General features: G+C 38.6%; 1 protein-coding gene across 10 annotated transcripts in view; it reads right to left on the minus strand.

Moving 5' to 3' along the window:
• Positions 1 to 27199, minus strand: part of DOCK9 (dedicator of cytokinesis 9) — a 2508686-nt gene that overhangs the window by 513812 nt on the left and 1967675 nt on the right. For 6 of the 10 annotated variants that reach the window (XM_044071294.1, XM_044071293.1, XM_044071292.1 and 3 more), the window contains exon 38: positions 6818 to 6954. The exons of 3 other annotated variants lie outside the window; for them this stretch is intronic. In XM_044071294.1, the coding sequence (XP_043927229.1) occupies positions 6818 to 6954 (137 nt within the window). The remainder of the gene's footprint in view (positions 1 to 6817; positions 6955 to 27199) is intronic. One more of the 10 variants, XM_044071296.1, reaches the window with a different exon arrangement.

A 27199-nucleotide genomic window follows, 5' to 3' on the forward strand; every position in this document is an offset into this window, starting at 1 on the left:
GACAGTGTTGCCTGCTGTCTCACCTTTTATTTGCAATATATACTGAACCACTTGCAGAGGTGATAAGACATTCATAGGTACAAGGGTATAGATGGGGAGGGAGTGACAATAAGGTTATTTTGTATGCAGATGTTGTGTTGGTGATGATGACATGACATGGAGAAGATCAAGAGAAAATGTGGGAGATTATTTAGAGCTTTGGGGCAATCACAGGTTATAAAATCAATGAAGAAAAGATGAAAGTTTTAAAGGTAGCAAAACTAAAATAATCAGAAGTCAGTATTATGGAAATTAAGCCACACTATAAGTCCACCATTGGATATAACATGTGAACAAATTTAGAGTAAAACTAGCGCACAGCAACAAAAAAAGGAAAGCAAAAATAATTAGACCTTGACCAGAGAAGGCAAGTCCTACAAATGTATATGTAGGACAAGCCTTTTGGAAGGTGCTTTTGAAGAACGTGAAGCAAATGTGTTGAGAATTTTTATGGGAGAAGCTAAGTGTGGGTTGGGATTATATGGTAGAATCTAAGGGGTGGAAATGGGGGAGGGCATTGGATCTGTTGCTGAACATTCAAGCATGTGTGATTGCTTGTATACTTAGATTGATAAAGAGTACAACATAGAATGCAAAAAAATGATTTGGGGAAAAAAGACAGGAGCTGAAGGCAGAAAAGAGATTTAGTGTCTCCATTATTAGAAACTTTGGTGGGGCTTTTCAATAGTACCTTTTAAGGTCCACCCTGGAGTATGTGCTTGAAGTCAAGCTGGAGTGGGATTATCAAGGCATAAAAAATCAAAGGAACAGGATGACTAGGAGTTTACGGGAGGTAACACATGTATCCCAACTTATGGTACACACAGAAATAAGGACACAGCTGGGCCAAGACAAAAAAGGGTTACTTAAAGTAGGGAAACTTTCACTGACTGTAAGAAAGCAAAGTTTTGAAGAAACTTGAAAAAAGTTGGGAAAAAGAATTGAGGCAACAGTTTAATGGAGAAAAATGGCACAGAATAAGTAAGTTTAACAAGAATAGCAACTAAAATAAGGATATTCCAAATCTTCTCATCGAAGTTTTACATAAATGTTTTTATACACCACACTGATTAGCAAGGATGCTTGGAGGGGTGGAGGAAATGTGCTGGAGCTTTAAAGATGTAAGCAGAACATGGAAGCACATTTTTTTGGGACTGTGTTAAACTTTATGAATTTAAAAGGGAGTTGGAAATCTTTTAGTAAGGAAATTTCCAAGAATAGCCAACCTACCTTCAAAACTCTTTTTGCTGGGGACTGAACAGATGGCACCATCAGAATGGAGGGTAGTAATTGGATTACTGATGATATAGGTAAAATAATAATAATTACAAGGAAAGTGGAAGCAATTTCTAGTATAGTGTAAGTAGAGAGTTTAATGAGGGAGTGCTTGGTTGGCTGAAAACGGGGATTAGGGATAGTTAGAAAACCTGAAATTGTGGCCAAGTGATACCCAAGAGACTCTAGTTCGTATGGAAAGCATGGATTAGCTTAGTAGACTGATCACAATATAACACGTGGCTTGCTTAAAATGTAAACATAAAGGAGGGAAGTGGCCCTTGTTTATAGCTGACATAAAAAGTTCATGCAACTTCCAAAAAGCCAACGATTTATTTTACTTATAATTTAGAAAAATTTTTTGTCAGTTCAGGAACACTGTTAAACAGCTCTGTAACTATATCCAAGAGCCACTTAGGTAAAACACAACCCTTTGGCAGCGATCAGAGGATGGTTAAGGTATTTCAAAGCAACATCTCTTCCACACTTGTACATGATATGCACAGACACACCAATGATAAGAGAAGTACCACAACACACCTTTTTTAATGCTTCAATATGCACTGGCCAGCTCACAGCTCCATCAGCAGCTTAGTGGTACAGCAGTCAGTGTGTGGTCATCAAGAAGGTCTAGGTTCAAGGATCAGTAGATGCACACATCACTTCAGTGCTGTACTGCAGGACTTTAACCAGGGTTTTTGTCACCTAGAACTTCTAACGGATACACAAGTTTAACTGAGCTCTGACTGAAGTAGTGCATGAATGCAGTCATTCTTTCTCTCTCTTTGATTACATGATGTTATGTGTTGGGGAAGGAAGGTACTTTTGTACTTAGTTCTATTATGTGCTTCATAGCAAGCATGGTTATGGATGGAAATGGTTTTGGGGACCAGCCACTCACCTTATAAAAAAAAACATTAAAAGATAAATAAAATTAATTTACTACAAAAATGTGTGTAGTTGCAACTCCCCCATTCTCACTGGTTTATCTGTATGTATCCCATTTGCCTGAAAAAGACAGAGATGAGTTTCGAAGTACTTTGGCCATCTCTCAGCTACATCAGTAGTGTACTGGTACAGCTTCTAATTAATGAATCAGTATACATCAGCTAAGGATCAAAGACTACATTGATGTTCTCAATGCTTTGTCTGTGTGCATGACACAGACACACACTGGAGAAATCAGGCTTCTCTGCTTTAATAGCTTAGTGGTAGGATGTAAACAATGAATTCCAATTTGGACACACAAACTCTTACTGCTGCCCCCCCCCCCCCCCAACCCATCTGGCATTTAAAAAATGGACATATCTCTCAAGCTGTTGCCCCCCCCCCTTCTTGCACTAAGTATGTGTAACATTTCAGTTGCTCGGTCAAAAAATATTTCAGATATTATTTTAATTAGGAATCCTCACTATAAACGAGTGACATACTTCCTTCTAGAGGCATTAATTCAAACGGTTATAGGCATGATATAACTTTATAAAACTCCAGTGTTTCTGATGCTCAGAAAAAAATGTACTCTGTAGAGTACAAAGATTATGCCAGGCTACACCTTTGAGTGGTACACCAGAGAAGTGGTGATCTGGTGGATCTTGATTTGAGTCCAAGTTGCAGCAAGACCTTCTTTAGCACTGTGCTCCCAGGCCTTGACTTGGGCATTTGCCACCTAAAGTGTATCAGTGGCACAGCAGTTCATGTAAACTCTGGTTCAACAAATATGCTGATGTACTCTCTCCATACCCTCTAATCCACATCCTTCTTTCCTCCTGGAAACAGGTCTGTATAATTACAGGAATGCTATGGTCATTAGCAAAACAAGTGATGCATGTGCCAACATTTCCCTGTCAAATGTTAATGTTAATACTCCTATCAGTGCCTAAGCAAGTCAAGCAATGATCACAGAGTTGAAAACTGAAAACTAATAATTGCAGCAAACACAAGCACATGCTAAACTTTAAATGTGCATTTTAGAGTAACCTTGGGGGAAAGGTTTTGATCATCACTCAGTCCTAACTGTTCAGGCAGTACGCCAAATATCCTATGGTACATCTAAATCTCAGTGTGGGCAGTTCTACATTGCTATGGTGAACCACCACGAAAAAATATATACAAAATAGCAACTTCATATTTTTAAATTAAAGGTCATTTCCATTTGCACAGTGATACTGAAAGTCCTCCTTCCCCCAAGTACACATAAACCCAGCTGGTATATAGGATTAATGCTACAAGCTATTAACTGAGCAAGTCACTTAACCAAAAGGCAGTCTTGGGTTGGATCTGGAAAAATGTATTTTGAAGATGAGTGATCTACCTCAGTTAAGAAATCTAAATAAATAAATCCTCCCCAGATGACCATGGTAAAATGGGCAAAACTATGTACCTGGACCACAAACTTTAAAAGTTTAAAGGAAAAAAGCCTAGGGCATTTCTTTTCTAGTCGGGGAATTTTCAGGAGAAAAGAAAACATATAATCTAGTCAGTATAGCGCAACACACTTATACAGATTACTACACCAAGCATAGAGGATTATGACAGTATCACAGAAACCTTTAATATGCAGGAGAAGCAGAACTAAAGAACTCTGATTATCAGGGTAAATAAAGTAGCGAGTTGTATGCTACAAAGCAGGGAGTTGTATCTCATTACTTATTAATAAAAAATATAAAAGAAAGATGGAATATTGCAGTACACCCTCTGTAAAGATGCTTTACAGCCAACTTGGGTAACTACAGACCTATCGACTTTACCAGACTCATCTGCAAAGCCAGGGAAAGTATAACAGCTATAATGGTTAAGGTGTTTACCTTACAAACATAAGGTGCAGGGTTTGATTCTCACATGGGGCAATTGGCTAGGCTGAAAATGGCCCACAAGGGCAATTAGCCTAGTACTAATCTATGAACCTATGAACTAACATAACAAGTTGTGATATCAAGAATCTTGCCAGATTTCATTCCCAACAGTCTGATTTTGTGAAGGACAGACTGTAACCTTTTAATCTGCTAAACATCCTTTAAGAGTTATGGAGGCTGTAAATGGTAGCCATGTAGTGCATGCAGTGTATCTTGACCTGGTCAAGCTCTCAGACACCATTTCCCAAGCTGGCACCATATATAAGCTAAACATTTTAAAAACTGACCAATACATTGTAAGATGGATAGCAAACTGGACAAAAACAGAACCCACACAGTGTCAGTTGCAGGTTCCATATCAGAAAAGTAAATTGGTGACCAATGGTTGTGTCCCTATCTGTCTGATGCTGGGATCTCTTCTATTTACTTTCTCAGATCTCCAAACAGAGAGTGAATACTGGCTAACAAATAATGTAGATGATTAAAACTGGGGGGTTAAGTCACCCTATGATACCCAGACCCTTCAGAATGAAATATCCCTAGTAAATTCTTGGGCTCATACTAAATGCCAACAACAGCAGTATCACTACTTTTGGTAGACAAGCCCTCTTGTCATTATCCTGTATAGACAACAGTGCATTACAAAATGAAAATGCAATCGGGGACCTAGATACTTGGGTTGATGGCGCTCTCTTTTCTGATCATCATGTGACAGCTGTCAGGAAATCCTTTTATTTATCCCAGCTAAATGTCAAAGAAATATCATCAAGATCTAAAGAGATACATTACTTTCTCTGTATAAGTGGTGCAATGATCATTCAAAAAAAAAAAAAAAATCAAAAGGATAAAAAATGAAAACTAATACATTTTACTAATTACACTGATTATATTTCACCTTTGGACATAACAGTGGTGCACAGGCTAGTTTTGATATCTCATGGTGCTTTGTACTCCACTTTGGTTACAGCAGGGGTACCCCTCTATACAGAATCTGCATGTCCTCCATGTATTACGCCGCTTTTCTACTGCCATCTCTGGCTTCCTTTCACATTCCAAAGGTATGTTGAAAGGAGAACAGATGAACCTCTAACCTACCTACTACTGTGCAGTGTTTATCTGTGTGTGTGTATACGTACATGCATGTGTCCTGTGAAAGAGTGACATTCCATCCAGCACTGGTTATTAGTCTTACACCTACTGACTTGTCAGGGAGGCTCTGTCTCTCCTATGACCCTTAGCAGGATCAAGTGGATGCAGGAGAATGAAACAATGACTGACATAATGAATGTATTTTAACTTTATTTTTGTTTCCTCTTGTTACTGGTCTAATAAATACAGCAAATATTAAACCTGTGTTTTTTTTTTTCAAAAATTCTCTCTTTTTTCCTGATAACACCAAATTTTAGCTTTTTAACACTGAAGTATTCCATTATTGTGGCTGCTACAAATCATGAAATTAACTGTACAGCAGCAAATGTGACAAGAACAAGAATAAAACAATGAACAAGAAACCTGAATCCCACAGTCACTTGCAGTAACTGAAACACCATACTTATGGAAATACATGTTAAAAGGCATATCTGCATGTATTCCATTACCTTTGCAGTTACTTGTTGCTTACAGAAAGTTGTCCCAGCCTCTAGCAACAAAAGAACTTCACTTTGAACACACTAAGGTCAGAGCACCTCCTCTTAATATTTCATTTGAAGTGTAATACCTCGCACAGTACTGCACTCTCTTGCTAAGGTAGTGCAGAGTTTGAAACAAAAAAAATGCAAAGCTACCCAGTGTCTGTCTTGACTGACTCAAGATACAAATGAAGATCTTGCACATAACCCGTATTTTAAAGCATACACTGGCATGAAAACCTACCCTGTTTAAAAAAAAAAAAAAAAAAGATGCCATATAACATATAAAACAGTACCTATTATTTTTAAACAAGAATACTATCCCCAAGTTATAAGTAGGCTAGATGAATGATAAAATAATCTTGTTTCTTTCTATAGTGATAGACAGGGAGTATGAACAGGCTCAAACACTTGACCATAGCGACTGTTCTGAGGTTAGCTAACTGATGAAGAAGTGCTCAGCTCTCAGTAACTTAATATGCACAGACACATCAGCTAATAAATCTGCATCCCTTCATAATGAAAGAAAATGTGCAGCTTTTCCTGCTGACATATTAGAAAAACAATGGATTATATACCCACCTTCCTTATCACCTTGCTGCTCACACAGTTGGAAAAAAAAATAAGTACGACAGCTTCCATAGCTGTGGCTAATATCGTCAATTTTTAACAAAAAAGGGAAATCTGCCATCAGGAAGGCCTTAAGTTGCACAATAAAATGACAATTCAGACCTCTTAAAACATCTCTTAAATGCCAGGCATTTAATGTACAGTATCTGTTTGGTACTCATGCTATTAAGTACAAAGACTATTCGCTAGACTCAGCTGTGAGGCTGCTGTAAAAGTGGTAATAGGTGGTATCACTATATTATATAATGTATGGCACTTGACACTTTTTTTAAAGAAATGTAAAGTCCATGACTTGCTCTGGTGTGGTCCTTTAGCCTGTATAAGATGAACTGATGGTTATGGCAATGAAGATGTGTATGAGAGCAGCTGCTGATAACACGATACAACACTTACTGTGGTTAAAAGTGAAAGAGTTATCCAGGCTGCTGAGCTGCTGCAATCGGGCATGCATCATTCCTGCTCTGTTACGGGAAACAGGCAAAGTCTGAGATTTCCGATCATGAACTATAGGTCCCAACCCCTCCTGGTTCCTGCAATATGGGAGATGGGACAGAAGCCTTGGTTACAAATGGCACAGAACAGCAAAGCAAGGAAAAGTTAGTACCGCAATTACACTACAAAAATACTGCAAATTAAAACAGCCTATTTACAACACAGTTGTACTGCCATTAAACATGGCAGTAGCATTTTCAAAGCATTAAGGGAAATATTTATTTCGCAAGTAAGCATCTGAATCAAAAATGGTCGAAATAATAATAACAATAATGCAAATATCAATGGTTAACCCACACATCACACTAACCATAAATTTGCTATGTTAATGAGCTATGTCAGGCTTGTGAGATACTTGATTGCATACATTGTACAGATCAGCAAACCTGGTGTTAAAAATGAAAAAAAAATAACATTTCATATATTGGAAGAAAAATGCACAACAATGGCTTCATGCGATGAGACAAAGACATTAAATGTTAACATGCTTATGATGCAGACATGCAAAAACAGTAAGAGAAAGGCATGACAAATCACTCACAGCTTACCAGACAGGAAGAGACAGGTGCCAAATACTTTGTTAAACTTGACAGCATTCAAAGTGAGGAAAACAGAAAAAGTGATCTGTGTCAGCAGTTGAAATGGACTACGCTTGCTTTGTGAACCACCACCAGAGCGATGAGGAGTGAAAATAAACTAATGATATGACTGCTGTTAACATTTACACTACTGAAAGATGCAGAATTCAGCCATAAACCGTCAAGTGAATCAGCTGAAATTTGTGGCAGAGATCCCCCAAAATAGAACAAATGAAATACTGAACAGATAACAAATGGATGTAGGGCCAAAACAACTCTGCTGCAGTACTGTGGTGCATAATTTTGTTTTTCCTCTGCATACCTTTCATAAAAATATCATCAGATATGTTGGTTGTGTTAGATCTTGACATATCTATGAAATAAAATGTTATGTACTCACCATAATTCTCAATAAACCAAGAATATATTCATTCCTAAATCAAATGGGTCTTAGAAGGCTGGATTCTAAAACTTACAAGAACTAAAAAAATTTGTCAAGACCAATGGAGTTTGCAGGGGTTATCTGTATGGCACAACATCACTGACTTACATTCCACAACATTAGGATACAGTGATCAAAAAAAGTAAAATTCAAACAATAAGCATACAGTTAATGTGATACTTTATTCCTGAAAACATGCTAAACCTGTTCTTCCACAGCTGGCTTCATCACTAGTGAAAACTGACACAATCACCAATGGTAATATTAAACATCCAACAGCAATGTGATTGGTTACATAATGCAATTTCATTAAGTCATTGTGCTTCAGCACAAAAACAGAAAAAGCATGAAACCATATATAGCACTAGTTATTACAATGCACCCCTATAAAACCATATAGCTTTTGCAGATACATACAATGGATAAAACAAATATGCCATAAAATGACACATTTGTGTCCTATTACAGTAAAAATGTACCTGGAGCAATTAGAACGCAAAAATACTCCAGATGATGGCAATAACCTAACTGGAAATAATCTTGTGGCTGTTTATGTTATTAAATGCTTTTATGACCTAGAATGGGCTTGCATCAAAAGTAATGGACATTGTGAGAGATTATTTGTTTGTTTGACATCATTCATTGTACAGTTATAATATTGTGGTTAACAATTCAGACTGGAAGTTTTAATGAATTCTTGAAATAAACTCTGACAGGAATTTAGTGCTGGCATTACTAAAGTGGTTATTAAATTTGATTAAGATGTCTGTTAAGACAGTTTTGTGTAAACCCTTACAGTTAACACTATTGATCCAGTTTATACACCTGGAGAAATGATTTTATTATATCCAAATTGACTCATCTGGTCACACTCAGTATGTATTAAAGGTTTGACCTCAACAACCATTTTTTTTTTGCATCTTGCCAGAAAGACAGGAATACTGGAGTAATGGATAAACTCCAAATGATCCATTGAATGCTGGCATGCATACTAACACTACTATTATCAAAACAGTGTAATCTAATTTGGAGAACTCTGCTTTCAAAATATTTTACATATCTTGACATTTGAATACCTCTAAAGCTTTTACAGTGGTGGCATCACTCCTACGAGGCTTAATAGTTACAAGAACCACTTGGAATTAATATCTCACAGCTTAAGAAAGATTAGATATGTATACAATATCAAGCTTGCATTATTCTTTTCTTGGTGAGTTATTATAACAAATCAGCTATATTCTACTGTACTAGATAAATGGACTCAGACATGAACATTGTGTAGGAGACGCACAGTATATTGATTATTTGTCCAAAGTTTCTGTTGTATTACAAAATCCTGAGTCAGCCCTTCAAAATTAAAAAGTTGTAAGAGATGCATCAAGTTATTACGAACTGCGTAAACAATTTCTTGGGCACAGTACAAGTTTAAATCAGTATGACAAACAAAATGGGATAAGAAGACTGGTAATGCCAAATCCATACAGCAAAAACATCAACACAAATAAATTACACTGATGTCATAAAGGCACTGTGACTGTGAATGATGTCTACATTGCAATATTCGTTTCAGATATTCAAGTCTGAAAAAACATGCTGCCAGGAGGTGCAGGAACAAAAAAGGAGGATGAAGGTAAAATATGATTATTTCCAACGTGAATACTATTATAGTTAAGTTTAGTTTTGCTACAGGTAGGACAGCTGGACTACTGGGGTCTGTTTCACTCATGGACCGTTTTCAAGAGGGCATAAAAAAAAAAATAAAAGGATATATTTTTAGCATAAGTAATCAGTAGTCATACAGCGAAACACAAATATCAGACAGTGGTAAAAAAACATGAAAAATTCTATACTTTTAAAAGAGAGACCAAAAGTCTAGTTGTGAAGCACAACAGCCTAACCAGATAGATGCATTATCTGATTTTTAGTATTTCGAGAGTTAAGTTGATTACTAGGGAAAAACTCTCACTACAAAAGGGAATGGAATAAAATAGGTTTATATCAAATTCATGTCTGCATCAAACTCTCAGTGCTATGACTTAGAGATGATGCATTTAAGATCTGTTGGTAATACTATGTATAACTGTTTTTGTACTTATGTTTACATCCCTATGACAAAATAGATGACTGATATGGACTGTTTACTCACCTTTGCCCTTCACATGGGGTTTAGGCACACTACATAGAATCAACTAATTTATGCTGCTGTAAATACATTTTACAATTCAGTGAATGAGAATTGTACCTCTAACTAGCAAGAACTGCTTCATTCTGCATTTGTTAACTCCACTAAATCAAAACATACATATTTTAGGGAGTTAGTCATAGATCCTAGGTTTATCATTAAAGAAGCTGCCAATAAAAGGGGTGTTGGTGTTGTTTAGCATGAAGGTGACAGTGTTACAGCATCTGTGTGACAGATTAGTAACAAAGATTTGCATAACAAGAGCTAGACTTCCCCGGTAAACAAGTGGAATGAATGAATAAAGCAGGATTGATGCTGATGACTCAATGGTCAATGACTGTCTTGGAAAAGGGTCCCTTCACAGAACCCTTAACACAGTTTCTTACTTTGTTCACAATACCCCTTCTCTTTCTCATTAGATGTTCAGATGGACATGTGGCAAAGATTTCTCATAAACTGCTGGCAAATGTCAAATGGTAATCCAACAGGACTTAGATTTTTTGTGAAATATTTGAACCATAACAGATCTGGTTTCAAGTTTACTGTCAGCTCTGATTACAACCAGATTAACTTCTTTGAACTAATGGTTAATAAAAATTTGGATGGCAAAACATATTCACGCAAGAAGCCCAATACATCTAGACTATTACTGCATACTGTACATTATTACCAGCACAACTTAAAAGGAACATCTCTAAATCAAAAAAATGAGGGTTTGATGCAGACATAAATTGGACTTGGACGAGTTTATAGTTGGGTTTGCTGAACTTAAATAGCATCTCTTTTGTCATAGCATACAGACCAAATCTAAGAAGCAGCTTTTATCGTACTGGACAATATGCATTCCAGTGGCAGAGTTATTATCAGCAGTGTGTGTCACAGAGCTACAAGCTGCAGTGCATTCTGAAGAAATACTATCAAATGCTGTACAATGAACTAGAATGGCTAGTTTTGTGCTCAAGTACTACAGAGACATGTGAATTTAATTTAAAACTGTGTTTACAGTGCCACAGTTCCAAGAATGAGATCCCAATATAGGGACAGCTGAGAGACAAGTATTCTTTGTTTAATCATCCTGTCAATCTAAAATGACAACTAATTAGCATAATTATACTCCTGGGACCAATGACTCTAATTCTTTAGAGAGGCATCCTGAAGTCACTTTCTCATTTTTATAGATTGTTTAATGGTTCATAGGTAGGTACTAGGCTATCGGCCCTGGGGCCTATACAAGCCCAGCCAAAAAGGTACCCTGGCTTTTGCCACCCAAGAAAATTATTTTCCTGTGCCACTATCGAGCAGAGCCACAGAGGTGATCCCCGGGGTGAATTTCCTATTTCCCATCCAATCATCAAGATTTTTCTTGAAGAGTGCTAATGAGGAGCTTTGTTTGCTATAGATAGGTAGTTTATTCCAGAGTATGGGAAGTCTCTGGGACAGGAATCTATCCCTCTGGCATGTTCTGTTTATTGTGGTGACAAGGTTTAGGTCCCTAGAGCGTGTAGCTCGGAGGGATTGGGATTTCTTTAAGTGGAGCATGTCCAACAGCTCTGGGTTTGACATAGCTTTGTATGTTAGGCAGAGATCACCTCTGAGTAGGTGATATGCGACGGAGTAAAGCTGGAGTTTTTTGAGACGGTCTGCATAGGGCATCTGTTTGAGGCCGGTAATCCTCTTTGTGAGGTATTTCTGCGGCCTTTCCAGTTGTTGTAGATGTCTTGTGAGGTACATACCAAAAGGAGTTGTACTCTATAATGGGTCTAATGAGTGATAAGTAGAGGGGAACAATGACCTCTTTTTTCTGGATGAGAAACCTTTTGTGATGAGGTGTGTCACGTAGAAGGATTTCCTGACTACTGTGGCGATGTGATTATCAAAGGAGAGATTACTGTCCACCTGTGTCCCAAGGTCTCTTATCACACTTTCGGTGTTAAGTATACTACCGCCTATGTTGTAGTTCATGGGTACAGGGTTTTTACCAAAGGGGACGGCAATGCACTTTTTGGCATTGAGCTTGAGGCTATGGCTTTGACACCAGGAATCTGTCTCAGTGAGGCCCTTTTATAGGATGTCCACATCATTAGGAGTTTCGATTATGGCCCTTAGTTTGCAGTCATCTGCGAACTTCATTAGCCAAAGACCTTCTGTGTTAGCTTGTACTTCAGAGAAGTAGATACCAAACAGGAGAGGACCCAGGACTGAACCCTGTGGTACTCCACTTGTCACTGGTCTGAAGTCAGATTTGGAGTCTGCTACTTTCACAGTGTGGGTTCTGTCAGTGAGCCAGGTGGCAACCCATCTTGTGACATAGGGATTTATACCTAGTTTAGTGAGTTTATCTATAATTCCAGAGTGGGGGACGGTGTCAAAAGCCTTGGCAAGATCTAGATAGGCTGTGTGAACCACCTTACCCTTGTCTACGGCTTTGGTAACTGCTTCAAAGAAGTCTATCAGGTTTAGGAGACATGATCTGCCTTTTACAAACCCAAACTGGGTGGGGTCCACAGTTTGGAGATTACCAGTGTCTTTGTTTATAAGCTCCATGATGATATGTTCCATGGCCTTGCAGACCAGGCTCATCAGGCTAATGGGGCGGTAGTTCCCGGGGTCCGTGGTGGCTCCCCCCTTGTGGAGTGGGATAACCGTTGCTGTGCACCATTCAGCAGGCTCAAAGCCTGAGGTGAGGCTATGACTGAACATGGGACTTAGGTGGGGTGCCAGTTCATTCTGTAGTTCATGTAGAATGCAGCCTGGGATGCTGTCTGGTCCCATGGATGGTGTGTTCTTGGCTTTGGAGAGTGTGGTTTTTACCTGTGCAGCTGTGATTACAGGAACTTTGCATTCTTCCGGTATAGAGATGGTCTCTTTAGGGGGTGAGGGGGGGGGTAAAGTTAGCACTGAACCTATCTGCCAGGATGTTGGCAATATCAGTTGGGTCTGTATATTTAGTGCCATTGTGCTGTAACTCAGAGCAGATCTGAGTGTTGCCATTGAGATTCTTGACATAGCTATAAAATGCTTTGTGGTTATCTTTAGAATCAGTGGCAATTTTGTTTTCGTAACTAGCTTTGGAGGATTTTATCAGGAATCGCAGCTTCTTACTGAGGCTGACCAGGAAGCGGCGAGGGATTTTACTCTCTTTTGCAACAGTTTCTTCCTAATAATGTACAGTTTGTTTATGGCAGGGGACTACCAGATTGGCTTCCTTTTTTGGAGGATAGTGTCTTTGTTCTGCTTGGGATAGCACGATCCATGCACTCATGCAAGTGCTTATAAAGTGCAATTGTGTCGGATTGAGTAGTCGTAACTGTATTGTCCATCTGCATGGGTGTCATGAAGTTCACCACTTCTGTCTTAAGAAGCATGAAGTTGGCTTTGGAGAAATTTTTTACCATGGTTTCCTTAATGGGGGGGGTGGGGCAGGATGTGGATATCTAGGGTAATTAGCTTATGGTCGGATCGGACCAATGAAGCATTGACTTCAGGTGTGTAACACCAGTCACTCATGTTGGTAATGACTAGATCTAGGATACTGTTGCCCCTGGTGGGGGTGTGGATAAGTTGATCCAGGGCATTGGAGTTTATGAATTCCAGAAAGCGTTGAGCGAAGGAGTTGGTACATGAGTAGTTTTCCCAGTTAATGGTGGGGTAGGTGAAATCGCTGATTATTAGGGTGTTTGGTTGAACCCTAATATTTTCCAGTACATCAAGAAAAGAGGAGTGGGAATCCTGGGGCATGGTGGGTGATCTGTAGCAAGCTACAATTTGGACTGCAGTTTTGCCCAGAGTTAGTTGCACTTGGATAACCATGGCTGCATTATGCTGAGCAACTAGCCTGGAGGTGTGGATATCCTTAATGAATATGGACACACCACCGCCTTTGGTGTTCCGGTCCAGGTTACATGGCCGAAAAGTGTGGTATGAGTTACAGCCTGGTAGTGCAGGGGTGCTCTCTGGAGCTTTGAACCAGGTCTCAGTCATTGTATAGATATCGATGTTCTCCATTTTAAGGAGTGCCTCGAGTGAGTGTATTTTGAGATTTATACTTCTAGCATTGAGTAGCATCACCCTCAGTTTTTGCTTCCCTGTTTCTGTTACGGTGGTGAATTTGTCATTTGAACCTTGCCTAAAAAAGGCACTATAGGGGCAGCAAGAACCTTAGCCAGTATCCGGAATCCCAGGGGTGACAGCTGCAGGCCATCTCTGGCAAAGCATCGTGGTTTGTTGACCATGTCATCCCAGGCAGACAGATACTTGATCCCTTTAGAATGGCACCAGAAGCTTAGCCAATTGTTGAAGTCAATCATTTTGTCCTTGTACTGCGGCATCATTCTGGGTGATGGCAGAAGGCTACTCAGGGCTAGGGTCATACCTGCCTGGGCTACAAGATCGGAGAGCTCTTCCATGTCTCTTTTCATGTAGTCCAGGGAGGTACGTCTCAGGTCGTTCACACCAACATGGACAATGACAGAGTCATATCTGTACTTGTTGTGGAGTGACCTGAGTGAGTGGGTTATGTGGCAGATCCTGGCACCTGACAGGCAGCTGACAGTAACCTTCTCCTTGTTTAGCCTGGTGAGTGGGACATCAGTGTGCCTGACTATAGAGTCACCTATGACTAGTGTGTTGGGTACGTTGTTTTGCCTTATTGGCTGTGGTGGAGTGGCACACTGAGTCTACGGGCTATGTGTCATTTGGGTTGTGTTGGGGGGTGGAAGTTGCTTGCATTTCTGCTTTGGAGGTCTCTGTTGCTTGAGCAGATTATTATTGAGAGCCTCCGCAAATGTTTTTGTGTTTCTATGTGTGGATTTTGGTGGTGTAGATTTAGTGAGACTATGTGATGAGTGCGGTGTGGTGCAAGTGTTTACCTTCTCCTCTTAACTGTCAAGTTCAGTCTTGACTGGAGAGAGCCTTACCTCCAGTTTGGCTAGATAAGTGAATCTCTCACAGGTTCTAGTGTTGGGTGGTAGGAGGACAGGGTTGTCTGTGTACATGAGGCAATTTCTACATTGCCCCAAGATGCCCAAATTCATCAGACAGACAGGAGAGAACAGTGGGAGCTGACCCTTGGACATGCCTGAATAAAAAAATATTTTCCTCTAGATAAGTGAGGAAAGTGAGTACAAGAGCTGTTTTTCTCTAAGCAAGTGAGGAAAGTAAGTACCAAAACTGTTTTCCTCTAGGTAATGAGGAAGGCTGAGTGTTGTAGTAATTAGTAGGTTATTTAGTGCTTACAAGTTCTGAACAAGTGCTGATCACGAATAAGCAAATTCAAGTGCGAAAACTAAGAATCTGTATCTGGACTAAACTAGTTACAAGAAAGGGGGGAAACAAGTGCAAATGTGGGCTTTTAAATCAGAAAGTTGAGAGAGATGGAAAAACTGCCCAAATGGCCAATAACTACAATTTCTAGGCCAGAACCACTCCTTATATGGTAGAAAGGTTACCTAGTGCTACCACTCCCACTGATAAGCTAGAAGGCTTCCCTCCAACACAGAAAGCTTGGGGTGGCTCATAAGCTTACATACAGTCCTGGATACAGCAAATCTGAATCTGGAATACACTAGTTACAGGAAAGGTATTATATATATATATATATATATATATATATATATATATACATACAGAAAAGTAGCTAAAACAGCAGTCAAAACAATTCAAATGCAGTGCAAGCTAGCACACTTGAGTATGTAGCAATTCAAATGCAGTGCAAGCTAGCACATTTGAGTATGTAGCAATTCAAATGCAGTGCAAGCTAGCACATGAGTATGAGCAGTCTCTACTACATAAACTATACAGGACATGGACTTCTGAAGCAGATGTACATCAGCCACTAAGCCTAAACTACTTACTAACAGAATCATTTGTGGCAAGCTGTGTTTATCAGTATTTTAGGTGCTGCATGATTTAATTTTTTATGTATAAAAACACAAATATATTGCAGGTCATATTTATATTCCACACATTGTATAGATCTGAATAGGATGTTTGTGTGGCCTACAAGTTTGTAGATAATACTAGACAATCAGTCTTCAGACCAGTATGAGCCTAGCTAGTCAGCCATATTCAAAAGTTTCCACCTGCTTCAAGGAGGACAACACATGGTAGATCTGAGAAGAATCTGTGGCTACACATCCAACTGATATCTACCCTGAACATGCTAGGGTTCTACTCTGACATGTTTGTTTGTGTCTTTCGGCTTTTCCCGGTTAGGGGTCACCACAGAGGAACTCCGGTCCGCTAATGATTGGCAGTTGATTTTTACGTACCAGCTTGCCAGGCCTGACGCACAACCTTCAACGAAGGTACGCCCATTCACACATGTCTCCACACAGAAGATGCTCTAGCTGAGAATCGAACCAGACAGCGTCTTACTGTGAGGCGACAACGCTATCGCAGCACCATCTACTCTGACATAACGGGCAAATTTGTTACAGAAGTGGGGACTGTTCTAAGAAACCTAGATCAATGGATAGGTGACCACAAATTCACTCCTGGGGTGGTGTCTATGTCCCTCCTGGACAGAGGAAGTCATTATTAACTACCATAAATCCTTAACTCTGCAAACATCACTCACCTAACCATAGACAACTGGGGCAACCTGTGATAAATACGGCTTGGCTTGTAACGACGGCCATTAGCCTAGTAACCTTCTATGAACCTATGACACCATCTCTTATTAATCAGTGGATGAAAGTTCATGTCCTTTATACATGTACTGCAGATACCATTTCTTCTGCAAAGGTACAGAAGGTCAAGGAGAGTAGGGTCTTTCATAGCATGAAAGGCTACACACAAACCACTAAAAGAAGTATGTGAGAGTATGGGGAGAGGTCTGTCAGGATAACTAATGGGACTTGAAGCAAGTGACTCTAATTAAGATTCTTTGATGTCTCTATCAAGCTGAGTAATATGTTTTAATCAGGCCTCTCAGCTGTCCCTATTTTGGTGGAATGTTCCTATTTTCAGGCCTGATTTACCCCTGCACGTTATATATATTTTTAGAGATAGATCACCATTTTCAGGTTTGATTTACCCCTTCACACAATTTTCTGAATCCCCTCATCACACATGGCTTCTGAAGCTGTCTAGTACGCAGAAAACCTCACTACATGACCAACACCAATAATTTAAAGAAGAGACACAACTTACGACTCCCTTTTTTGGAGGCAAAAATAAATGACAGTGTGTGGCAGAATTCTGAAATACTGTTCATTAAAGTCTTTACACTGTTGCTTCGATAATGAGGTTATATCTTTTTTGTTACCTTGTTTTTTAAATGCGTTTCTGAGCAGTATCCCATATTCTTTCTAGAAGTGGGAAGAGTTATGTGCTACTTGGTATTCAAATGTTATAGTAATCAGATATCCACATTTTTGGAAGGATGTCCCTACTTTTCAAGGGCCTTTGTTTTTATTTTCAAAGTCTGTAAGTTGTGAGGCATGGTTTTGATGGAAACATACCAAAGGGGGTGTTACATTCAATAACAGGTCTAGTATGAGATGAGTAAAGGAGAAGTAAGACTTCTCTGGATCTAGAGGAAATATCCTTGGACATTAGTTGGACCTTGTAAAAGTATTTCCTAACTTCTGTGTAGAAATGATTATCAAAGGATAACGATCAACAAAAGTGCCTAGATCTCTGAAGACAGTGTCATCTAATGTTTTGTTTACCAAACAGAACTCCACAGGATTACATCTTTCCCCAACATTATGTATGGTTTCATGCATTTTCTAGCTTTTATGTAGAAACACAACTGATTAATGGGACTGCAAGGGTAACCAAACACAGTGTCATTAAATGTATACAATCAACATCTGTGATGTTTTAACTTTTCAGTAATGAAGTATCATGATTACTCTATGCTGTTATTTGCATCTGCATATTTTTATTGATTACAACATGCTAGTTTATTTGTACTTTACTAGGTTTTGATGCTGTTATCATTGCCTTTAGTTCTAAACCCCATCTCCAAAGCTTGCTTTCTTTCTAAACCCTCTATTATGGCCCTAGGAAAAAACAATGGGGGAGGGACAGACTCACAAGAAATCATTAAGAAGTCTCAATGGCAATGTTTGCTTCTTAAATGGGAGATCCATTTAATCACAGCATACTCTTTATTCAATGCTTAGGATTCCCCTCAACAGAATTTTGTTTGCATACCTTTAACTGAGAATATACCAAATGTTCTTTTCAAAGTCTACAAAAGCCAACACCACACCCCTTCTTTGATTAAATTTATTGTTTATCTGGTTAAAAAAATCTGTTAAAATCATCTGATAAGAATTTTAAGTTGTGAATCCATGTAGCCTTGGCTCCTACACCTCAGTGGCTTCTACATATACAGCAAAACTTAACATATCCAACACAGCATTGGTGACTGATAGAAAGCTTAGTACACCAGAAAAGCATTTTCTCAAAAGTAGTACTGGTAAAAATGAACAAACCTTACAAAAAGTCTACCAGCAGAGCAGAAAAATTGTGTTATGGTACTGCTGACATATGTTCAAGAGCAGAATGACTTATGGCACAACATCAGATGGAGACAGCAACACTCCGAACCAGAAGGGCTTTCCTACTTGTCTGGAATACAACTTTACCATCTCACTATTGCATGAAGACCCCTTTGTAAAACAAAAGGTGTGTCATGCGCTCTTTCAGCCTCCTCTATAAGTGAGATAGGTAAAATTCCACAAGAGTCAGCTGGCAGAAACAAAAAGCGCCAAGGAACATAATATTGATGTCAGATCCCCACAGGAAATCACTGCCTGTGAAGATTCTAAGTATGTCAGCACTGATTCCCTTCTTTTTGGAGATTTCTCCCTTCTTTGAGTTGGTACATCCTTGGAGTTGTTACATGCAAGTTCAGGAGGGGATCAAAGCTTACCTCCCACACTGGGGGAGTACAGGGGGCTTGCCCCCAGCAAAAAATGCTTGAAGTTAACTTTTTTGCCTTTTTGTGTTTCAGGCATTATTTTACAGCATTTTTTGTTTGGTGATCCATATTAGAAATTTCCACTGGGAGAAGAAAAAGATCAGGCTAGCTATGTGAATTCACTTGACACAACTATAGATTTCACTCCTGGCACAAGATGTGAATGCCATTGAACACTTTCCTGTCTAGGCCATGACAAAAGTCAAACAACTGCTATCAAAAGATTTCATACATGGTTCAAACTAGCCTCAAGAATATTTTCATTGTTGCACAGATCAGGCTATTGATTTTTTTATTATTGGAGCAAGGCTTGGTTAGCCTCTCACCTCAGTCAGTTAAATATGTCTGAGGAAATCCAAAAGGGAGTTTACAAGACCAGAGAGCAGTGCTACAGAATCGAGCATAGCTTTCCTTCTACCACGATATTCAAGGCTCTCATCACTCTTCCTTCAAAAATGTCAGAAACAGGTGATATTGTCTGCCCTTGTCTAAAGTACTCCAGGAAGATGCCCATGAAATTCCTTCAAGGCGTACAAGCACCTAAGATCTCTATAATGACGATGCAGAAAGTTTGTCTATCTGGGTTACAGAATTGTTAACTTGAAAGAGTTTGTGTGGGTTACAGAGACTTTCTGTGAAACATCCATAATCAAAGACTGGTAGGCAATAATCAAGAATGTGGTAGCTCTAATCAGCAATATTTCAGGTTAGGGTGCATCGAATCGTAAGCTACATGCAGACGGTGCAGACAACACACCATTAATGTAATCTGAAAATAACTACTACCAGTTGCCAAATATACTACAGGACTCTACATCGCCTGCAAGTGAAACAGGTCATTACTATCAAGTCCCAGATGGATGGCTTCACAGTAATGCAAGTACAAAGAGATCAAAGTATGCACTACCATAGAAATGTTCCTCTGATGGAAATAAGTGCTTAATTTTGCCAATGCTCCTTAGATGGAAAAGTAAAACTTAACTATCAAAATGTAGTCCCTTAGTGTCAGTCAGTCAGTCATCATGATCCACACCTGTGGCACAGACTGTGGCCTGTTTTCCCCAATTAAAATAACAGCATTTTACTTGGCAACAACTACTTCCAAGTTCAACTAGGAATTTTATAGGCAAACCATAGGAAATACCATGGAGGCAGACATGGCACCTAGTCTGGCAAATGTGGCCTTAGAAAAACTGGAGGAATAAACCATTTATCAAAGCAGGTTCCAAGAGTCATGCAAGCGTACCCTGCACTTTATTGATGATATTTTCATAATTTGGGAGGGAGATCAGAGTTCCCTGAGTGAGTTTTAAGAATACATTGATAACTTAAACTTTCTGAGATTTACCTGTAGCCATGGCAGTATAGCAATCAATTTCCTGGATTTGTTATTTTCCAAGGACCTTAGCAAAGGGGACCCTCACAAACAAATTTTACAGGAAACCCATAAATTTACTGTTGAATAATTGTAGCATGCACCCACAAATTACAAAAAGAAATGTTATAAAATCCCAAGGAATGAGACTGGCCCATGTTTCAAAAGAAAATGGTTTCACAATCAACCTCCTAAACTTGCAAAAAGATTTTATAGACATGGGTATAGCAACAGAATGCTCAATATCATATTGGGTTCCCATCGGATCCTTTAAAAACCATGAAGACCCATCACTACAAAACTCCCCACTGGGAGTCTAATCAGAGAAGTCAGGAGCCTTTACAATGACTCAAAAGATGAAAACAGGAAACAAAGTATGACCCTAACTTTCACTATAGACTAGAAAGAGATTAGAAAAATCATTACACACATCTGAGTCATGGTCAATGACAACAAGCAACTTGATGAGATATTAGAACCTGATACAGGATTCATTTTTAAAAGGACCAACAACATTAGGGAATACGTGGAAGGCAATAAAAACATGGTGGACTCCAACAAGAGTACATACAAATCCAGGATGCCAGACTTCAAGTTTTGTGAATTTCTAAGCAGGACAGATCACTTCACCTGCCCTGTCTTAACGAGGAATGGAGTACCTCCAGAGGTGATTGCAACACTGAAAGTGTGATTAACAGAGCACAATGCAAATCATGCAACTGTTTGCATGTTAGCAAACCCATCAAACTAAATGGCAGGATAGCCCACCATCTGTCTGACATAAAACTCAAAACTATTAAAAAAAATCCACTGGCTAAAAACTGTCTTGAACATCCAAAACAAAAGTTCACGTTCCATATCATAAACACACTAAAAATGAGACCACTGGAAAAAAACAACAAAGCAAAGATGAAAAATGGAGCTACAATGACAGATTAATTTAAAAGCTTATAAAACACCATGTCTGAACTCTAGCTGTTCCTTTAAGAGCAAACAAGTATTAAGAAACCTAAACCACAACTAGTTAACAGCCCAAGAGCCCCATGTATTCTCTGAGTTTGTATTTTAAGTATGAACTTTTTTTTTTTGGAAAAGCTCTTAAGTCTTCAAATTAATGTGCTAAATATTACAAGTTTAAGCATTTACAGATGAAAAGGGCACTGATTACCCTGAAACTGAAGAACAAATTATTCTTACTGCAATTTAAATACAGCCCTGGGGATTTTACAGTTTAAGTCTGAATGTTTTTGGGTAAAGCCCTAAATGATCTTTAAATTTATGCATGGGAAAACTTTCCAAAGATCATTTATAAGGTGCTAATGATAACCGTTTAATAATTTACACATATAATGGGCTTTGACTACCCAGAAAATGAAACATGAAAAGGGCTGTAATTATTCAAATCTGGAAACTAAATACAAGAAAAAGCACGGCCCTTAGAAATCTGGAGTTATATATTTTATACTATTCTGGGTTTTTAATGTTCATTACTTTCAACTACAGTTTCTGCTGCATTGCCTCAACTAAATGTTAAGGCATTATATTTTCTGCAACATTTGATAATTTTATCTTCATGGTAAAGGACTGTTGTATATGGAATGAGCCCCTTAAAAACAAGCACAGAAAACAACTACACATGCAAGTAAAATATAATGACCACATGAAAGATACAAGGTCATTTTTAGCAAAAAGATTAGCGTTAGGACCAACCTCAAAAGGGAAGCAATTGGTCAATTATAAATACATAATAGTATGAGTTTATTCTTTTCTGGCAAAAAGTATATTACAGGTTGTTTTTGGCCACTAGACATCTTTTGAGACAGAACGGATCTAGAAAATAGTATACTAACTGAACTGGCATTATGCCCATCACCTTACATAATGATTAGGCATAACATTTACAGAGAAGAAAACAGATCTAGGAAACAATTAAAAACATGAATGAAACTTGACTAAACTAAGGACAGCTTTTCAGGGAACAGATTATTAAACAAAAGGGGGCCCTTCCCTTGGTATCTGGTGGATCTGATGAAGCAACCTTTGCAAAAGTGCTACCCATTTTTTGTTTCAGTTCTAGCTTTAACTTTAATTACTATCCATTATTGTATCTTAGTTTTATTTATTAGAGTGAATAATCATTGGTTTGATATGTTATTTTAAAAAAATAAGATTTAAACCCACCATATAAATCATATGTTATAATGAGAAGGTGAGTATAACAAAGAGCCCAAACCATTGATCCACCTTTATTTCTACACAAAAGAAGTATATTTCAAACTACCACTCTGGAAACATCTAAAGTACCCCCCCCCCACCCCTCCGAAAGCCTTTTTGACTCATCCTGAAGGGATGGCTGATGCAAGATTCAATGTGGAGATTACTCCTTTGCACTGCCCAGTTTTAGGAATTCTAATCGGCCCAGCACTTCAGGCAATAAGAGGTGCAGGTTGAAAAAGAGAGGCTGTATTACCAGAAGTGCATTCCTAGGACCTTGATCATATACAATATGAGGGGTATGACAAAAAGATGCAGAAGACCTAAAGGTCACATGTAAGGCCCAAGCTTCAGAATCATTTTGATTACTCCACCTGCAATTAAGAAAACCTAGGTATCTTGGCTTTCATTTCAGCCTCCATGTGAGACAGCTCAGATCCTAAAGCTCCCAAATAAAATTAATATTAATGTAGCCCCAAGAACTTTGGCAATACTTAAATAGGTATGTTATAAAGAATGGCAATGTGCGGTGCTATTACAGGTAACCAGGTGAACTGGATGGTCAGCACTATGGTTCATAAGGAAATGAACTGTTCAGATAACAGCATCAGATCACAACTTGCAATCTTTTGCAAATCCCTAAATTCAATTAGAGAGCAGTGAGGGACCAAACTGGATGGAGCCCAGTGATGAAAAATATCAGGTAAGAATCTGACCAAATAATTACTTCCACTTCCTGCAATCAGGGGTACAGAGAACAGGCAAGAGGGGGTTGGAACTTACTGGAGAAAACTGGCAAAGGAACCAAGGTATAGGGAGCAGAGAGGGAAAGGTAATAAAATTTAAAGAGGCAAAGAAGACATTTAGACTACAGGCAAGGGATTTATATCAGATAGCAGGCAAAGAGAAAGGGATAGGGGAATCCTAAGTGAAATCTGTTACGAGTTTTTAATTGAATCTAGAACAGAAGCTACTTTTTAAAACAAGAGATAATTAGTAGGGCATACAACATATTGCACAATAACTATAGGAATCAATCAGACGATGTAAGGAAATATTGGGAAGAGAGGCTGGATAAGCAATTCACAAGGAAACAATGGGAAGACATATGCATGGTTCCCAAATAAGTGAAGTCAGGATTCTTGTTTTGAAGTATTTCCATGGGTATTTTTGTTCTCCAAGCAGACTCCAAAGAATTTTTCCTCAGGAAGATTGAAAATGTTGCAGGTGTGATAGAGAAGAAAAAGGTAACTGAGAACATATGTTTTGGGAGTGTATTGAGTTGGCAGGCTTTTAAAATTCCCTCCAGAGTACTCTGGCAGAAACATTGGTTAAGCAAATGGATGTAACTAAGGAATTTTTTTTTTTGAACTGGGATACAGTATATGAAATGCTTAGGCATAGTAAGGCCTTGTTAAGTTTAATTCTGGTGGTTGCCAAAAAAGCAATTACTAAAAAATGGAAATCAAATCAAAATAAACCAACTATATTTGAAGTACTGAACACTAACATAGATAAAAGAACTGGAAATGGGATCTTTAGAAAAGGGTAAGAGCAAATTACATACAAAAAACCCCCGGAAATTGTGGGAAAACTACATGGAGAATAATGTTTTAGAGGAGGAGTGAGGTTTAAGTGAAGGTAGGAACTGAGCAGTTTATATAATGTTGGATTGATGATAATATAAAATAATGTACATTATGTATGTTTGTAACTATGAACATGTTAACATGGCTTGTTTTCTTTTATATAAATGTATGTGTGCAGTTCCCCTTCATAATCGCGAAATACTGAAATCTCTAATTTCAGTATTTTGCAACTATAAAGGCAAATTTTTAAAATGTTGAAAGTGTATAATCACGAATTCGAATATTTCGAATTTGCGGTTATGGCTTTACGTTATGTGATGTGTGCAGTTTGGTATGGATGTTGTTTGGCGTAGTGTATGGATTTACGTGGAATGTAAGGTGAGTGAGTGTTTTGTGAGGGTTTTGAGTGTGAGTTTGAGTGTATATGAGATTGTAAGTTGTATGTGTGGGTTAGGGTAGGAAGATGAATGTGTGAGTGTGTAATTGTTGGATGTGTTGGTATTTGTCTATGTGTGATGTGTGTGTGTGCGAGGGACTGTAGAATGTCTGGGTGTGAGTGTACTGTCTTTTACTGTTAGTGCGATCTCTGAGTTAGTATATACAAGTAGGGGGGTGTGGGGCAGCACGGTGGCTTGCCCCCCTTCTTATGTGTAGTGTAAGAATGTGGATGTGTGGTGTTTTGTTTTTATGTGTTTATTTGTTTTGAAGTGTGGGCGTTGTGGTTTATGTGTGGTGTATGCTGTGTGTTGGGATTTGTAGTTTCGGGATTGTGAAGCTTCGGTGTTTGAAGGTTTTGCCTTTATGGATGTGAAATACTGAAATTCGAGATTTTAGTATTTTGCGATTATAAAGGGGAACCATGTTTGCATATGTCTTAAGTCATAATTCAATAGATGTGACAATAAAAAATTACTCCCATTTCTAAATTCTAGGTCACTACACAAAATAAACAGATAAAGTCCAATGAAATTACCAGAGTTATGTCAAACTCATTAATTTGCCAAAATTCTGAAGAAGCTTAACCTAAACAAAGTCACCCCCCACTGAGGCAATAAAAAAAGTACATGAAACTACCCAATGGCTGGTAGATAAGGCAATATCTCCAACTTCTTACCATGCCCTAAACATACTATGAGGATATGAACAATCCACTTACAACTTGAATCATGTCATATTCAAACCAAAAACAGATGGCAACAATGCCATGATGGTGCCAAACTTCAGGCAACATAAAATGGAAATTCCATCAGTAATGCCTACAACCAAATAAGGGGAAAGTTTTCATCACTCAAGGTTTCTATTATGAATGCCAGTTCATAAATTAAAGAAAATGCTCAACATTTGCATACAGACTCACTTGACCATAACTGGAAATGCACTCCTCAACCACTTTTCTATTTGTTCAATACGACTATCTCCAAGTAATGGAATTCTTTGGAAAACACTAATATATATCCATTTCCAATGTTTCAGCTATAAGTTAGTAAGCTGCTCAAGAATATACTGAAGTTAACTATATTAGTCAAGCAAGGACAACTGTGATTACCTCATGCCATGCTATGCCAATGAGGTGACAGAATGGCTACTTTCCTGACTCTTACAACTGACATAATTAAGTTAGTCAGGATATAAGTCTAGGTGGACAAACTGCAAGGGAAGTGATGAGGAAAGGTAACCACTCATAACAGCAGAAAGATTAGGTATCAAACACTGTGCATCAGTTACAAGAAATGATCCCTCTGTAATGGAGTTCTTTGTTCATTTGTAAAGTTAAAGTATTGTATTGACAGAGAGTGGCAAGGTAAGTCACAAAGATGTCTTATTTAAAGCGAGAGGCATGTAATAACTTGGGAAAGCAGAACAGGTGACCGCATTAAGTCTTAGCAGGCAATGTCCATTCACAAAAGCTAATTCCTACATGTTAAATCGGGGGGGGGTAGTAAATACGAAAACAATATTTTTTTAAAAAAGTGAACAAGAGGACTGGAACTTTTGGGGAGACGTATGGGAAGGTATCACACAGTTAGAAGTCTAGCTTTGCTAGATTTTTCTTTTTGTGTTTTTTATCTGCGTGACCTTTTTACTCTCTGCTTTAGGAAGGTATGACACTCTCGCAAATGGCACAAATCAAGAACGTCTGAAGGTGGAAATAAATCGGAACAGGAGAAAGTAACGAATATGAGTTATGCAGTGGGGGAATAGACAAATACATATAAGGAACGTTGATATCACAAGGCATCGTTATGACCAAGGCTCACTATTAACAATGGAAGAAAAGGAGAATCAGAGCAGACAGGGTGGGCTGTTTACAATGTACACGGTTTATTTAATGCTCTTAGTTTTATTTAGTCTGTTACAACATTCTTTGTTACAAACATATGCTTCTAGTGCATAGGGAGAGAGAGAGAGAAGTAAAAAAGAAGTTATGTACTTACCATAACATTCCATGTGAGTTGTTCATCTCACCTTCATTCTTACACATGGGTTTGGAGCTGATCTATTGGCTCCAAGTCGGCCGCTTTACTAGCCAAAGATAGAGTAGCTCAAGGCCAGGTCCCTAAACCCATGATGCTCTCTGTCCTACCTCAGATCTAGTTTGCTGAACCCAGCATGAACAGATATAACCCAAAGAAAATTCCAACCAGAGTAAGAAGTCCCAGAACAAGACCACAAGACCCCAAGTCTACTCATTCTTTGAGACCCTGGAGGTGGAAGGCGGGTGGGAATGTAAAAATGAAGGCGAGATTAACAACTCACATGGAACGTTATGGCAAGTACCTAACATCTTTATGTGAAGTTGTTCAATCTCGCCGTTCATTCTTACACATGGGTAGCATCCCAAGCACCCTAAACCTGGGTGGCTCAGGGGAGTATATTCCTGAGGACAGTGGAACCAAAGGAAGCCCTGTCCCTGGAGGCCCTGTCCGCTTTGTAATGAGTGATAAAGGTATGCGGCTTAGACCAAGTG

The sequence above is a fragment of the Protopterus annectens genome, chromosome 5.part0, assembly GCF_019279795.1.
Source record: "Protopterus annectens isolate FY-2018-M chromosome 5.part0, PAN1.0, whole genome shotgun sequence".
Classification (NCBI taxonomy): Eukaryota; Metazoa; Chordata; order Ceratodontiformes; family Protopteridae; genus Protopterus; species Protopterus annectens.